The following is a 14004-nucleotide window of genomic DNA, read 5'->3' on the forward strand; positions in this document are numbered from 1 at the left end:
CATTACACTTAAGTCATTTAGCAGACGCTCTTATCCAGAGCGACTTACAAATTGGTGCATTCACCTTATGACATCCAGTGGAACAGTCACTTTACAATAGTGCATCTAAATCTTAAAGGGGGGTGAGAAGGATTACTTATCCTATCCTAGGTATTCCTTAAAGAGGTGGGGTTTCAGGTGTCTCCGGAAGGTGGTGATTGACTCCGCTGTCCTGGCGTCGTGAGGGAGTTTGTTCCACCATTGGCGGGCCAGAGCAGCGAACAGTTTTGACTGGGCTGAGCGGGAACTGTACTTCCTCAGTGGTAGGGAGGCGAGCAGGCCAGAGGTGGATGAATGCAGTGCCCTTGTTTGGGTGTAGGGCCTGATCAGAGCCTGGAGGTACTGAGGTGCCGTTCCCCTCACAGCTCCGTAGGCAAGCACCATGGTCTTGTAGCAGATGCGAGCTTCAACTGGAAGCCAGTGGAGAGAGCGGAGGAGCGGGGTGACGTGAGAGAACTTGGGAAGGTTGAACACCAGACGGGCTGCGGCGTTCTGGATGAGTTGTAGGGGTTTAATGGCACAGGCAGTGAGCCCAGCCAACAGCGAGTTGCAGTAATCCAGACGGGAGATGACAAGTGCCTGGATTAGGACCTGCGCCGCTTCCTGTGTGAGGCAGGGTCGTACTCTGCGGATGTTGTAGAGCATGAACCTACAGGAACGGGCCACTGACTTGATGTTAGTTGAGAACGACAGGGTGTTGTCCAGGATCACGCCAATGTTCTTAGCGCTCTGGGAGGAGGACACAATGGAGTTGTCAACCGTGATGGCGAGATCATGGAACGGGCAGTCCTTCCCCCGGGAGGAAGAGCAGCTCCGTCTTGCCGAGGTTCAGCTTGAGGTGGTGATCCGTCATCCACACTGATATGTCTGCCAGACATGCAGAGATGCGATTCGCCACCTGGTCATCAGAAGGGGGAAAGGAGAAGATTCATTGTGTGTCGTCTGCATAGCAAAGATAGGAGAGACCATGTGAGGTTATGACAGAGCCAAGTGACTTGGTGTATAGCGAGAATAGGAGAGGGCCTAGAACAGAGCCCTGGGGGACACCAGTGGTGAGAGCGCGTGGTGAGGAGACAGATTCTCGCCATGCCACCTGGTAGGACCGACCTGTCAGGTAGGACGCAATCCAAAGCGTGGGCCGCGCCGGAGATGCCCAACTCGGAGAGGGTGGAGAGGAGGATCTGATGGTTCACAGTATCGAAGGCAGCCGATAGGTCTAGAAGAATGAGAGCAGAGGAGAGAGAGTTAGCTTTAGCAGTGCGGAGCGCCTCCGTGATACAGAGAAGAGCAGTCTCAGTTGAATGACTAGTCTTGAAACCTGACTGATTTGGATCAAGAAGGTCATTCAGAGAGAGATAGCGGGAGAGCTGGCCAAGGACGGCACGTTCAAGAGTTTTGGAGAGAAAAGAAAGAAGGGATACTGGTCTGTAGTTGTTGACATCGGAGGGATCGAGTGTAGTTTTTTTCAGAATAGGTGCAACTCTCGCTCTCTTGAAGACGGAAGGGACGTAGCCAGCGGTCAGGGATGAGTTGATGAGCGAGGTGAGGTAAGGGAGAATGTCTCCGGAAATGGTCTGGAGAAGAGAGGAGGGGATAGGGTCAAGCGGGCAGGTTGTTGGGCGGCCGGCCGTCACAAGACGCGAGATTTCATCTGGAGAGAGAGGGGAGAAAGAGGTCAGAGCACAGGGTAGGGCAGTGTGAGCAGAACCAGCGGTGTCGTTTGACTTAGCAAACGAGGATCGGATGTCGTCGACCTTCTTTTCAAAATGGTTGACGAAGTCATCTGCAGAGAGGGAGGAGGGGGGGAGGAGGATTCAGGAGGGAGGAGAAGGTGGCAAAGAGCTTCCTAGGGTTAGAGGCAGATGCTTGGAATTTAGAGTGGTAGAAAGTGGCTTTAGCAGCAGAGACAGAGGAGGAAAATGTAGAGAGGAGCGAGTGAAAGGATGCCAGGTCCGCAGGGAGGCGAGTTTTCCTCCATTTCCGCTCGGCTGCCTGGAGCCCTGTTCTGTGAGCTCGCAATGAGTCGTCGAGCCACGGAGCGGGAGGGGAGGACCGTGCCGGCCTGGAGGATAGGGGACATAGAGAATCAAAGGATGCAGAAAGGGAGGAGAGGAGGGTTGAGGCGGCAGAATCAGGAGATAGGTTGGAGAAGGTTTGAGCGGAGGGAAGAGATGATAGGATGGAAGAGGAGAGAGTAGCGGGGGAGAGAGAGCGAAGGTTGGGACGGCGCGATACCATCCGAGTAGGGGCAGTGTGGGAGGTGTTGGATGAGAGCGAGAGGGAAAAGAATGCAAGGTAGTGGTCGGAGACTTGGAGGGGAGTTGCAATGAGGTTAGTGGAAGAACAGCATCTAGTAAAGATGAGGTTGAGCGTATTGCCTGCCTTGTGAGTAGGGGGGGAAGGTGAGAGGTTGAGGTCAAAAGAGGAGAGGAGTGGAAAGAAGGGGGCAGAGAGGAATGAGTCAAAGGCAGACGTGGGGAGGTTAAAGTCGCCCAGAACTGTGAGAGGTGAGCCGTCCTCAGGAAAGGAGCTTATCAAGGCATCAAGCTCATTGATGAACTCTCCGAGGGAACCTGGAGGGCGATAAATGATAAGGATGTTAAGCTTGAAAGGGCTGGTAACTGTGACAGCATGGAATTCAAAGGAGGCGATAGACAGATGGGTAAGGGGAGAAAGAGAGAATGACCACTTGGGAGAGATGAGGATCCCGGTGCCACCACCCCGCTGACCAGAAGCTCTCGGGGTGTGCGACAACACGTGGGCGGACGAAGAGAGAGCAGTAGGAGTAGCAGTGTTGTCTGTGGTGATCCATGTTTCCGTCAGTGCCAAGAAGTCGAGGGACTGGAGGAGGCATAGGCTGAGATGAACTCTGCCTTGTTGGCCGCAGATCGGCAGTTCCAGAGGCTACCGGAGACCTGGAACTCCACGTGGGTCGTGCGCGCTGGGACCACCAGATTAGGGTGGCCGCGGCCACGCGGTGTGGAGCGTTTGTATGGTCTGTGCAGAGAGGAGAGAACAGGGATAGACAGACACATAGTTGACAGGCTACAGAAGAGGCTACGCTAATGCAAAGGAGATTGGAATGACAAGTGGACTACACGTCTCGAATGTTCAGAAAGTTAAGCTTACGTAGCAAGAATCTTATTGACTAAAATGATTAAAATGATACAGTTATGCTGAAGTAGGCTAGCTGGCAGTGGCTGCGTTGTTGACTTTGTAGGCTAGCTGGCAGTGGCTGCGTTGTTGACACTACACTAATCAAGTCGTTCCGTTGAGTGTAATAGTTTCTACAGTGCTGCTATTCGGGGGCTAGCTGGCTAGCTAGCAGTGTTGATTACGTTACGTTGCGTTAAAAGAACAACAATAGCTGGCTAGCTAACCTAGAAAATCGCTCTAGACTACACAATTATCTTTGATACAAAGACGGCTATGTAGCTAGCTATGTAGCTAGCTACGATCAAACAAATCAAACCGTTGTACTGTAATGAAATGAAATGAAAACGTGATATTACCTGTGAATGCGACCGGGTTGTTGAGTTCTATTCGGAAGACGTTGGCTAGCTGTTGGCTAGCTAGCAGAGTCTCCTACGTTAAGGACGACAAATAGCTGGCTAGCTAACCTCGGTAAATTAAGATAATCACTCTAAGACTACACACTTTAAACTACACAATTATCTTGGATACGAAGACACCAAAGACAGCTTTGTAGCTAACTAACACTACACTAATCAAGTCGTTCAGTTGAGTGTAATAGTTTCTACAGTGCTGCTAATCGGTGGACGTTTGCTAGCTGGCTAGCTGCTGGGCAGAGCAGTGAAGACTACGTTAGGACGACGAAATACGATAATTACGCAATTATCTTTGATACAAAGACGGCTATGTAGCTAGCTAAGAAGAAACTGCTAGGATTGTACTGGTCTTACTGTTGTACTGGTCTTATTGTTGTACTGGTCTGACTGTTGTACTTGTCTTATTGTTGTCTTACTGTTGTACTGGTCTTGCTGTTGTCTGACTGTTGTACTGGTCTTATTGTTGTACTGAACTTTCTGTTGTACTGGTCTTACTGTTGTACTGGTCTTGCTGTTGTACTGGTCTTACTGTTGTCTGACTGTTGTACTGGTCTGACTGTTGTACTTATCTTACTGTTGTACTGGTCTTATTGTTGTACTGATCTTTCTGTTGTACTGGTCTGACTGTTGTACGGGTCTTACTGTTGTACTGGTCTGACTGTTGTACTTGTCTTATTGTTGTCTTACTGTTGTACTGGTCTTGCTGTTGTACGGGTCTTGCTGTTGTACGGGTCTTACTGTTGTACTGGTCTGACTGTTGTACTTGTCTTATTGTTGTCTTACTGTTGTACTGGTCTTGCTGTTGTACGGGTCTTGCTGTTGTACGGGTCTTACTGTTGTACTGGTCTGACTGTTGTACTTGTCTTAATGTTGTCTTACTGTTGTACTGGTCTTGCTGTTGTACGGGTCTTGCTGTTGTACGGGTCTTACTGTTGTACTGGTCTTGCTGTTGTACGGGTCTTGCTGTTGTACGGGTCTTACTGTTGTACTGGTCTGACTGTTGTACTTGTCTTATTGTTGTCTTACTGTTGTACTGGTCTTGCTGTTGTACTGGTCTTGCTGTTGTACGGGTCTTGCTGTTGTACGGGTCTTACTGTTGTACTGGTCTTATTGTTGTACTGATCTTACTGTTGTACTGGTCTGACTGTTGAACTGGTTTTACTGTTGTCTTACAGTTCTACTCATCTTAATGTTGAACTGGTTTTCCAGTTGTACTGGTCTTACTGTTGTCTTACTGTATTTCTCGTCTTACTGTTGTTCTGGCCTTTCTGTTGTACCGGTCTTACTGACTATGACTGTGATATGTGGACTTAGTTGTACTGACTATGACTGTGATATGTGGTCTTAGTTGTACTGACTGTGACTGTGATATGTGGTCTTAGTTGTACTGACTGTGATATGTTGTCTTAGTTGTACTGACTGTGACTGTGATATGTGGTCTTACTTGTACTGACTGTGACTGTGATATGTGGTCTTAGTTGTACCGACTGTGATATGTTGTCTTAGTTGTACTGACTGTGATATGTGGTCTTAGTTGTACTGACTGTGATATGTGGTCTTAGTTGTACTGACTGTGATATGTGGTCTTAGTTGTACTGACTATAACTGTGATATGTGGTCTTAGTTGTACTGACTGTGATATGTTGTCTTATTTGTACTGACTGTGACTGTGATATGTGGTCTTAGTTGTACTGACTGTGATATGTTGTCTTAGTTGTACTGACTGTGATATGTGGTCTTATTTGTACTGACTGTGATATGTGGTCTTAGTTGTACTGACTGTGATATGTTGTCTTAGTTGTACTGACTGTGATATGTGGTCTTAGTTGTACTGACTGTGATATGTGGTCTTAGTTGTACTGACTGTGACTGTGATATGTGGTCTTAGTTGTACTGACTGTGATATGTGGTCTTAGTTGTTCTGACTGTGATATGTAGTCTTAGTTGTACTGACTATAACTGTGATATGTGGTCTTAGTTGTACTGACTGTGATATGTGGTCTTAGTTGTACTGACTGTGACTGTGATATGTGGTCTTAGTTGTACTGACTGCGATATGTTGTCTTAGTTTTGCTGACTGTGATATGTTGTCTTTGTTGTACTGACTGTGATATGTGGTCTTAGTTGTACTGACTGTCACCTTAGTTGACTGGAAGTTGGTCTGCATTAGAGTGTCTGTTAATTCAATAAAAGGTCAATGTAAAATTTAACTGATTAGTTTAGTTTTTTGATGTTACTCTGTGTCTGTCACTCTGCAGGAGCCCCGGGGCCACATGGAGGTGTTGGATCACCTCACCTGCTCTCCTCCTCTCCTTGCTCCTCCCCCTTCCAGGTGTGGCCTCTCTCTCCCCCGGACTACACCTGCAGCCGGCCGACACACACACCCCTACATCGCTACAGTAGCCTCCCCGAGCCTTTCCCCTCTCCTACGTCGCGAGGACCGTCAGCCTATGACAGCGAAGGATTCTGCTCTATGTCCCTCCCTCCCTCTCAGATTGGCTATCTACAAAACCCTGCCCACCAGGGTTACGGAAGTCTCCGCCTCCACTCCCCCCCTTACGGTCTCTACGGTTACGCCTTCCCCCCCTCCCCCCGCCTCATTGCCAGCCCAGACAAGATGGCGGCTGCTTCTGCCGCTGCAGCCAATCAGAACGCTTTTCTCGGCTCCTCACCCAGCGGAACCCTGGCGGACAGTCTGGGCATGCTCAGTGGAGGCCAGCATGCCAACTTCCTGTTTGACTCTCGGACGCTGGGAATGGCTGGCAGCCAGTCAGGGGGAGGGGCTTCACAGGTCACTACCCACATGGGCTGAGAAATACTCCGACCCTGACCCCCAGGGTTGCTTTCGCAAATAGCTGCTTCTCCGGGTAGGACATGGGTTTGTAACTCTGGAATAAATCACCAGCCAATGAGGATTGATGAGACATCTCACGGACCTATGAGGAGACAGAGAGAGATGGAGAGAGAGAGAGGAAACAGCTTTGGTGACGTTTGTGTGAGCGCTAAGAAATATAAAGAGAGAACGTCAAACTCCGCTGACTTAATGGGATATTGTTGTTGTTGTTGTTGTTTGTAAGTATGTTATTAAAGGACTAAATAAACAGAAGCATCTGAGAGACTGAAACAGCTGCGTTGGAGGAGATCTGGGGGTCTGATACAAGTCTGGAGACCTGAGAGAATAAACACACCCACCAACAAGCCCCGGATCTGGAAGAATCGGGAAATAAACACTAAGAACACTTCAGCACCTGTGGTTTCCTATACAGCGTCTGTGAACAGTTATAACCTCCCACAGCTCCTAGGAACAGAGTTGACACAGTGAGAGGCCTACTGAGTTATATGAATGCTGTTATAAAGGACTGTATTCCCATGCCAAAGATACAGTGTCAGTCAATCTGCAATGTTTCCCTATTCCTTATGTAGTGCACTTCTCCTGGCTGGAAACCTATAAAGCAGCCCTATGAAGCTCTGGCCGAAAGTAGTGCACTATATAGGGAATAGGACTCTGGCCTAAAGTAGTGCACTATATAGGGAATAGGACTTACACACACGTTGTGTGTGTGGCATGTTTTAACTATTTGACATAAAGGTGTCATAACTGCTTATAACCTTTATACATAATGAACTGTGTTAATGGTGGGTCATGTGACCTAACGCACTTACTGCCAACACACACACACACACACACACACACACACACACACACACACACACACACACACACACACACACACACACACACACACACACACACACACACACACACACACACACACACACACACACACACACACACACACACACACACACACACACACACACACACACACACACACACACACACATTTCCTGCCAACCCACAGCGTTCTGCCTGGCCTCTGTCTATGACGGACAAGCAGCTTCATGAGCCAAAAAAAACAATAAAAAGTATAATATTATTACACACTAACCATCAGAGAACCTGTTTCACACAGATCCTTTTTGTAATATATCAAGCATCAAATATGTGTGAGTGAGAGAGAGAGAAATATGTGTGTGTTTGTGTGTATGAATCTCAGAAACAGAAGTCCAAACCCTTGTAAACAGAACATTTCAAATGTTAAAGGTTAAGGTTTGGGAAGGCTTAAAACAAAAAGACAACAAAGGTAAAACAAGTGTCTATCTGCTGAACACGCGGAGCCATAAACCAAGCAGCCTGACCTATACTGAACTAAAATATAAACATGCAACAATTTAAAAAATGTTATTCAGTTAATGTAAGGAAATCAATCAATTGAAATAAATAAATTAGGCCCTAATCTATGGATTTGAATACTGGGCAAGAGCGCAGCCGTTGGTGTGCCTGGGAGGGCATATGAGCTAGGCCCACCCACTGGGGAGCCAGGCTTAGCCAATCAGATTGAGTTTTTCCCACAAAAGGGCTTCATTAAGGCGACAAATTCTCCTTAGTTTCATCAGCTGTCCGGGTGGTTGGTCTCAGAAGAACCCACAGGTGAAGATGCCTGATGTGGAGATCCGGGGCTGGTGTGGTTACACGTGGTTTGTGGTTGTGAGGTCAGTTGGATGTACTGCCAAATTCTCAAAAAGGATGCTGGAGGTGGCTTATGGTAGAGAATATTCATTTCTCTGGCAACATGGTGGACATTCCTGCAGTCAGTGTTCCAATTACACACACCCTAAAATCTTAAGACATCTGTGGCATTGTGTTGTGTGACAACATTGCACATTTGAGAGTGACCTTTTATTGTCCCAGCACAAGGTGCACCTGTATAATGATCATGCTGTTTAATCAGCTTCGGGATATGCTGCAACTGACAGGTGGATGAATCATCTTGGCAAAGATAGGGATGTAAACAGGGATGTGAGCACATTTTTCACAACATTTGAGAGAAATAGGCTTTCTGTACATGTGGAAACATTCTGGGATCTTTTATTTCAGCTCATGAAACATGGGACCGACACTTACCATGTTTCATTTATATTGTTGTTCAGTAGACATATGAGGACAGTGAGGTCCGTGCCATTTTTTCAAATTTGAAAAAAATGCAGATATATATATATATATATATAAATATATATTTTGTAAATAAACAATGAAGAAAATCAATTATGGGTCATTTTATAAAAACACTTTTGTTCTTCATATGACGGAGTTCTAATCGTGTCGCTTTGTGAAAACTTGCAGTCGGCTCACTAGAGAAATAGGCAAAACTAGAGACGATGCTGACAGTGTGTTAGCGAGATGCAGGACAAAAGCCACATTTAAAACCATACAGTAAAACTCCTGCCATGTCTACAGATATCCCCCAAATAACTAAAAACCCTCTCAGAGAATGGTAGGATTACTTAGCCAGCTAGAACGATGAAGTAAGAAGCCAACATTACACAGAGCCAATCTCAGCAGAACAATACAAGGCATAATAATGCATTCAGGAGGAAGCTGAGGAGACAGAGAGTGAGAGAGGAAGCAAGCAAAGAGAGAGGCTAGTACAGTGGTCACCAAACTTGGGGTCGGGGTCTGATGTGCGGTCCCATGAGAAAATATGTACTAATCTTATCAAACAGGTTAGGAACTTAAAAATAGAAGATATGTTTCAATGTGAACATCTCAACAAGACCTATCTTCCCTATAGACCTACATTACAATACAACCACTGTATCAATATGAACATCTCCACAGGACCTATCCTCCCTATAGACCTACATTACAATACAACCACTGTATCAAAATGAACATCTCCACAGGACCTATCCTCCCTATAGACCTACATTACAATACAACCACTGTATGTTTCAATGTGAACATCTCCACGGGACCTATCTTCCTTATAGACCAACATTACAATACAACCACTGTATCAATATGAACATCTCCACAGGACCTATCCTCCATATTGACCAACATTACAATACAACCACTGTATGCTACAATATGAACATCTCCACAGGACCTATCCTCCCTATAGATCAACATTACAATACAACCACTGTATGTTACAATATGAATATCTCCACAGGACCTATCCTCCCTATAGACCAACATTACAATACAATCACTGTATGTTTCAATATGAACACCTCAACAGGACCTATCCTCCCTATAGACCTACATTACAATACAACCACTGTATGTTACAATATGAATATCTTAACAGGACCTATCATCCCTATAGACCAACATTACAATACAACCACTGTATGCTACAATGTGAACACCTCAACAGGACCTATCCTCCCTATAGACCTACATTACAATACAACCACTGTATGTTACAATATGAACATCTTAACAGGACCTATCCTCCCTATAGACCAACATTACAATACAACCACTGTATGCTACAATGTGAACACCTCAACAGGACATATCCTCCCTATAGACCTACATTACAATACAACCACTGTATGTTTCACTATGAACACCTCAACAGGACCTATCCTCCCTATAGACCAACATTAAAATACAACCACTGTATGCTACAATTTGAACACCTCAACAGGACCTATCCTCCCTATAGACCAACATTAAAATACAACCACTGTATGCTACAATGTGAACACCTCAACAGGACCTATCATCCCTATAGACCAACATTACAATACAACCACTGTATGCTACAATGTGAACACCTCAACAGGACCTATCCTCCCTATAGACCTACATTACAATACAACCACTGTATGTTTCAATATCTTAACAGGACCTATCATCCCTAATTACCAACATTACAATACAACCACTGTATGCTACAATGTGAACACCTCAACAGGACCTATCCTCCCTATAGACCTACATTACAATACAACCACTGTATGTTTCACTATGAACACCTCAACAGGACCTATCCTCCCTATAGACCAACATTAAAATACAACCACTGTATGCTACAATTTGAACACCTCAACAGGACCTATCCTCCCTATAGACCAACATTAAAATACAACCACTGTATGCTACAATGTGAACACCTCAACAGGACCTATCATCCCTATAGACCAACATTACAATACAACCACTGTATGCTACAATGTGAACACCTCAACAGGACCTATCCTCCCTATAGACCTACATTACAATACAACCACTGTATGTTTCAATATCTTAACAGGACCTATCATCCCTAATTACCAACATTACAATACAACCACTGTATGCTACAATGTGAACACCTCAACAGGACCTATCCTCCCTATAGACCTACATTACAATACAACCACTGTATGTTACAATATGAACATCTTAACAGGACCTATCCTCCCTATAGACCAACATTACAATACAACCACTGTATGCTACAATGTGAACACCTCAACAGGACCTATCCTCCCTATAGACCTACATTACAATACAACCACTGTATGTTTCACTATGAACACCTCAACAGGACCTATCCTCCCTATAGACCAACATTAAAATACAACCACTGTATGCTACAATTTGAACACCTCAACAGGACCTATCCTCCCTATAGACCAACATTAAAATACAACCACTGTATGCTACAATGTGAACACCTCAACAGGACCTATCATCCCTATAGACCAACATTACAATACAACCACTGTATGCTACAATGTGAACACCTCAACAGGACCTATCCTCCCTATAGACCTACATTACAATACAACCACTGTATGTTTCAATGTGAACACCTCAACAGGACCTATCCTCCCTATAGACCTACATTACAATACAACCACTGTATGCTACAATATGAACACCTCAACAGGACCTATCCTCCCTATAGACCAACATTACAATACAATCACTGTATGTTTCAATGTGAACACCTCAACAGGACCTATCCTCCCTATAGACCTACATTACAATACAACCACTGTATGCTACAATATGAACACCTCAACAGGACCTATCCTCCCTATAGACCAACATTAAAATACAATCGACATCCAAACAATACAGTTTACACACTTTTTTTTCTTTTACCAGATATTAATACAGAATCGTAAGTAATATTCTAATAATGAATGTTAATGAGATAATATGATAATCTGTGTGCTACGTTGATGTCTGATTGTGCGGAGCTTAATTAGTAATGCCTAGGAATACCAAATGTGAATGTTATGTAATTTGAGAAAAGCAATATCTGTAGAGTTGATGATTTTATGCAAGTCCTGATTACAACTGACTGAACAGTCCTGATGCTGTGTCAGTGTGAATCATGTCTCATATCTCCCCTCTTTACAACATTAGAGCTGTATATCCATATAGGCTAGGTGTTTGTAGATGTACTGAGGTGAATGAACCTACAGCAGCCAAGGTGATAATGGCTGGAGTCATTTTAGCTTGTTTTTGCTCTTCTCCAAATAGCATTTGAAAGTATTTTAATTGTATAGAAACACAGTATATGACCTTCAACTAAAAAAAGAGTCCTTCCTGGTTTAAAAAACCCTGATAATAGATCCGGGCCTACTTGATGGTAATAACGCTCACCGTTTATAACATGGCCAGTTTTGACGGCTTTGCCTGACTTTCTGCTTACCTGGATGGACGTCTAATTTCACAGTGGATCTTGAGCGACTTGGCTGTGCTGTCAGAGGGTAGGGACGAAGGTAGGACTTGGTCCTGTGGTGTGTGTGGTCAGTACATGTGGACGGACGGACCCTACTCTGTGTGTGTGTCATAGCTTATGACTGATCTTACAAACATGGGATCCCTGAGAACACTACCAGACATGACTGACCAAGTGTGGTGTCATGCTGTTGTACTCTCAACTCAGACTGGTCACTACAGCTAGCACAGCGGAACTGTGTGTGTTGTGGCCAGTCTGTCTGTGTGTTGAAGGGGAGGTCCTGACTAGAGCAGAGCACATGAGGAGGGAGGAAAAGGACGAGAGGAAGAGGAGGAGAGGAGAGGGAGAAGCGGGAAAGTAGGCGGAGAGGGGGAGGGGAGGGAGAAGAGAGGGGGAAGGGAGTAGAGGGAGGATAGGGCGAATCAGGGGAGGAGAGGGAAAGTAGGGGGAGGAAAGGGTGAGGAGAGGGGGAGGAGAGTAGGGGAGGAGAGGTAGAGTCAGGGGGAGGAGAGGGAGAGTAGGGGGAGGAAAGGGTGAGGAGAGGGGGAGGAGAGTAGGGGGGAGGAGAGGTAGAGTCAGGGGAGGAGAGGGAGAGTAGGGGGAGGAAAGGGTGAGGAGAGGAGGAGGAGAGTAGGGGGAGGAGAGGTAGAGTCAGGGGGAGGAGAGGGAGAGTAGGGGAGGAGAGGCAGATTAGGGGGAGGAGAGGGAGAGTAGGGGGAGGAGAGGCAGAGACATGAAAAGGAACATAACATTTGACATACCAATTAGGATCTGGCTAAAAATACTTGAATCAGTTATAGAACCCATTGCCCTTTATGGTTGTGAGGTCTGGGGTCCGCTCACCAACCAAGAATTCACAAAATGGGACAAACACCAAATTGAGATTGCGCATGCAGAATTCTGCAAAAATAGCCTCCATGTACAATGTAAAACACCAAATAATGTTTGCATGCAGAGCAGAATTTGTCCGATACCCGCTAATTATCAAAATTCTACAACTACCTAAAAGGAAGTGATTTCCAAACCTCCCATTACAAAGCCATTACATACAGAGAGATGAACCTGGAGAAGAGACCTTACCTACAGAGAGATGAACCTGGAGAAGAGTCATCACCTACAGAGAGATGAACCTGGAGAAGAGTCATCACCTACAGAGAGATGAACCTGGAGAAGAGCCATTACCTACAGAGAGATGAACCTGGAGAAGAGTCATCACCTACAGAGAGATGAACCTGGAGAAGAGTCATCACCTACAGAGAGATGAACCTGGAGAAGAGCCATTACCTACAGAGAGATGAACCTGGAGAAGAGCCATTACCTACAGAGAGATGAACCTGGAGAAGAGCCATCACATACAGAGAGATGAACCTGGAGAAGAGTCATCACCTACAGAGAGATGAACCTGGAGAAGAGCCATCACCTACAGAGAGATGAACCTGGAGAAGAGTCATCACTAGGTTACCTGTCTCCCCCGTCAGTTCTCTATAACCACTAGGTTACCTGTCTCCCCAGACAGTCCTCTATAACCACTAGGTTACCTGTCTCCCAAGACAGACCTCTATAACCACTAGGTTACCTGTCTCCCCACTCAGTCCTCTATAACCACTAGGTTACCTGTCTCCCCAGTCAGTTCTCTATAACCACTAGGTTACCTGTCTCCCCAGACAGTCCTATATAACCACTAGGTTACCTGTCTCCCCAAACAGTCCTCTATAACCACTAGTATTCCTGTCTCCCCAGACAGTCCTCTATAACCACTAGGTTACCTGTCTCCCCAGACAGTCCTATATAACCACCAGGTTACCTGTCTCCCCAGACAGTCCTCTACAACCACTAGTATTCCTGTCTCCCCAGTCAGTCCT

At 45.6% G+C, this 14004-nt stretch overlaps 1 protein-coding gene across 1 annotated transcript in view; it reads left to right on the top strand.

Annotated features, from left to right (window-relative positions):
- tbx18 (T-box transcription factor 18) overlaps window positions 1-8241 on the top strand; it is a 36970-nt gene extending 28729 nt beyond the window's left edge. The window contains exon 9 of the mRNA XM_046293122.1: window positions 5867-8241. Within this exon, the coding sequence (XP_046149078.1) occupies window positions 5867-6420 (554 nt within the window). The 3' untranslated portion in view covers window positions 6421-8241. The remainder of the gene's footprint in view (window positions 1-5866) is intronic.
- The last annotated feature ends 5763 nt before the right edge of the window (window positions 8242-14004 follow it).

This window comes from Oncorhynchus gorbuscha, linkage group LG12 (assembly GCF_021184085.1).
Source record: "Oncorhynchus gorbuscha isolate QuinsamMale2020 ecotype Even-year linkage group LG12, OgorEven_v1.0, whole genome shotgun sequence".
In the NCBI taxonomy this organism is placed as follows: domain Eukaryota; kingdom Metazoa; phylum Chordata; class Actinopteri; order Salmoniformes; family Salmonidae; genus Oncorhynchus; species Oncorhynchus gorbuscha.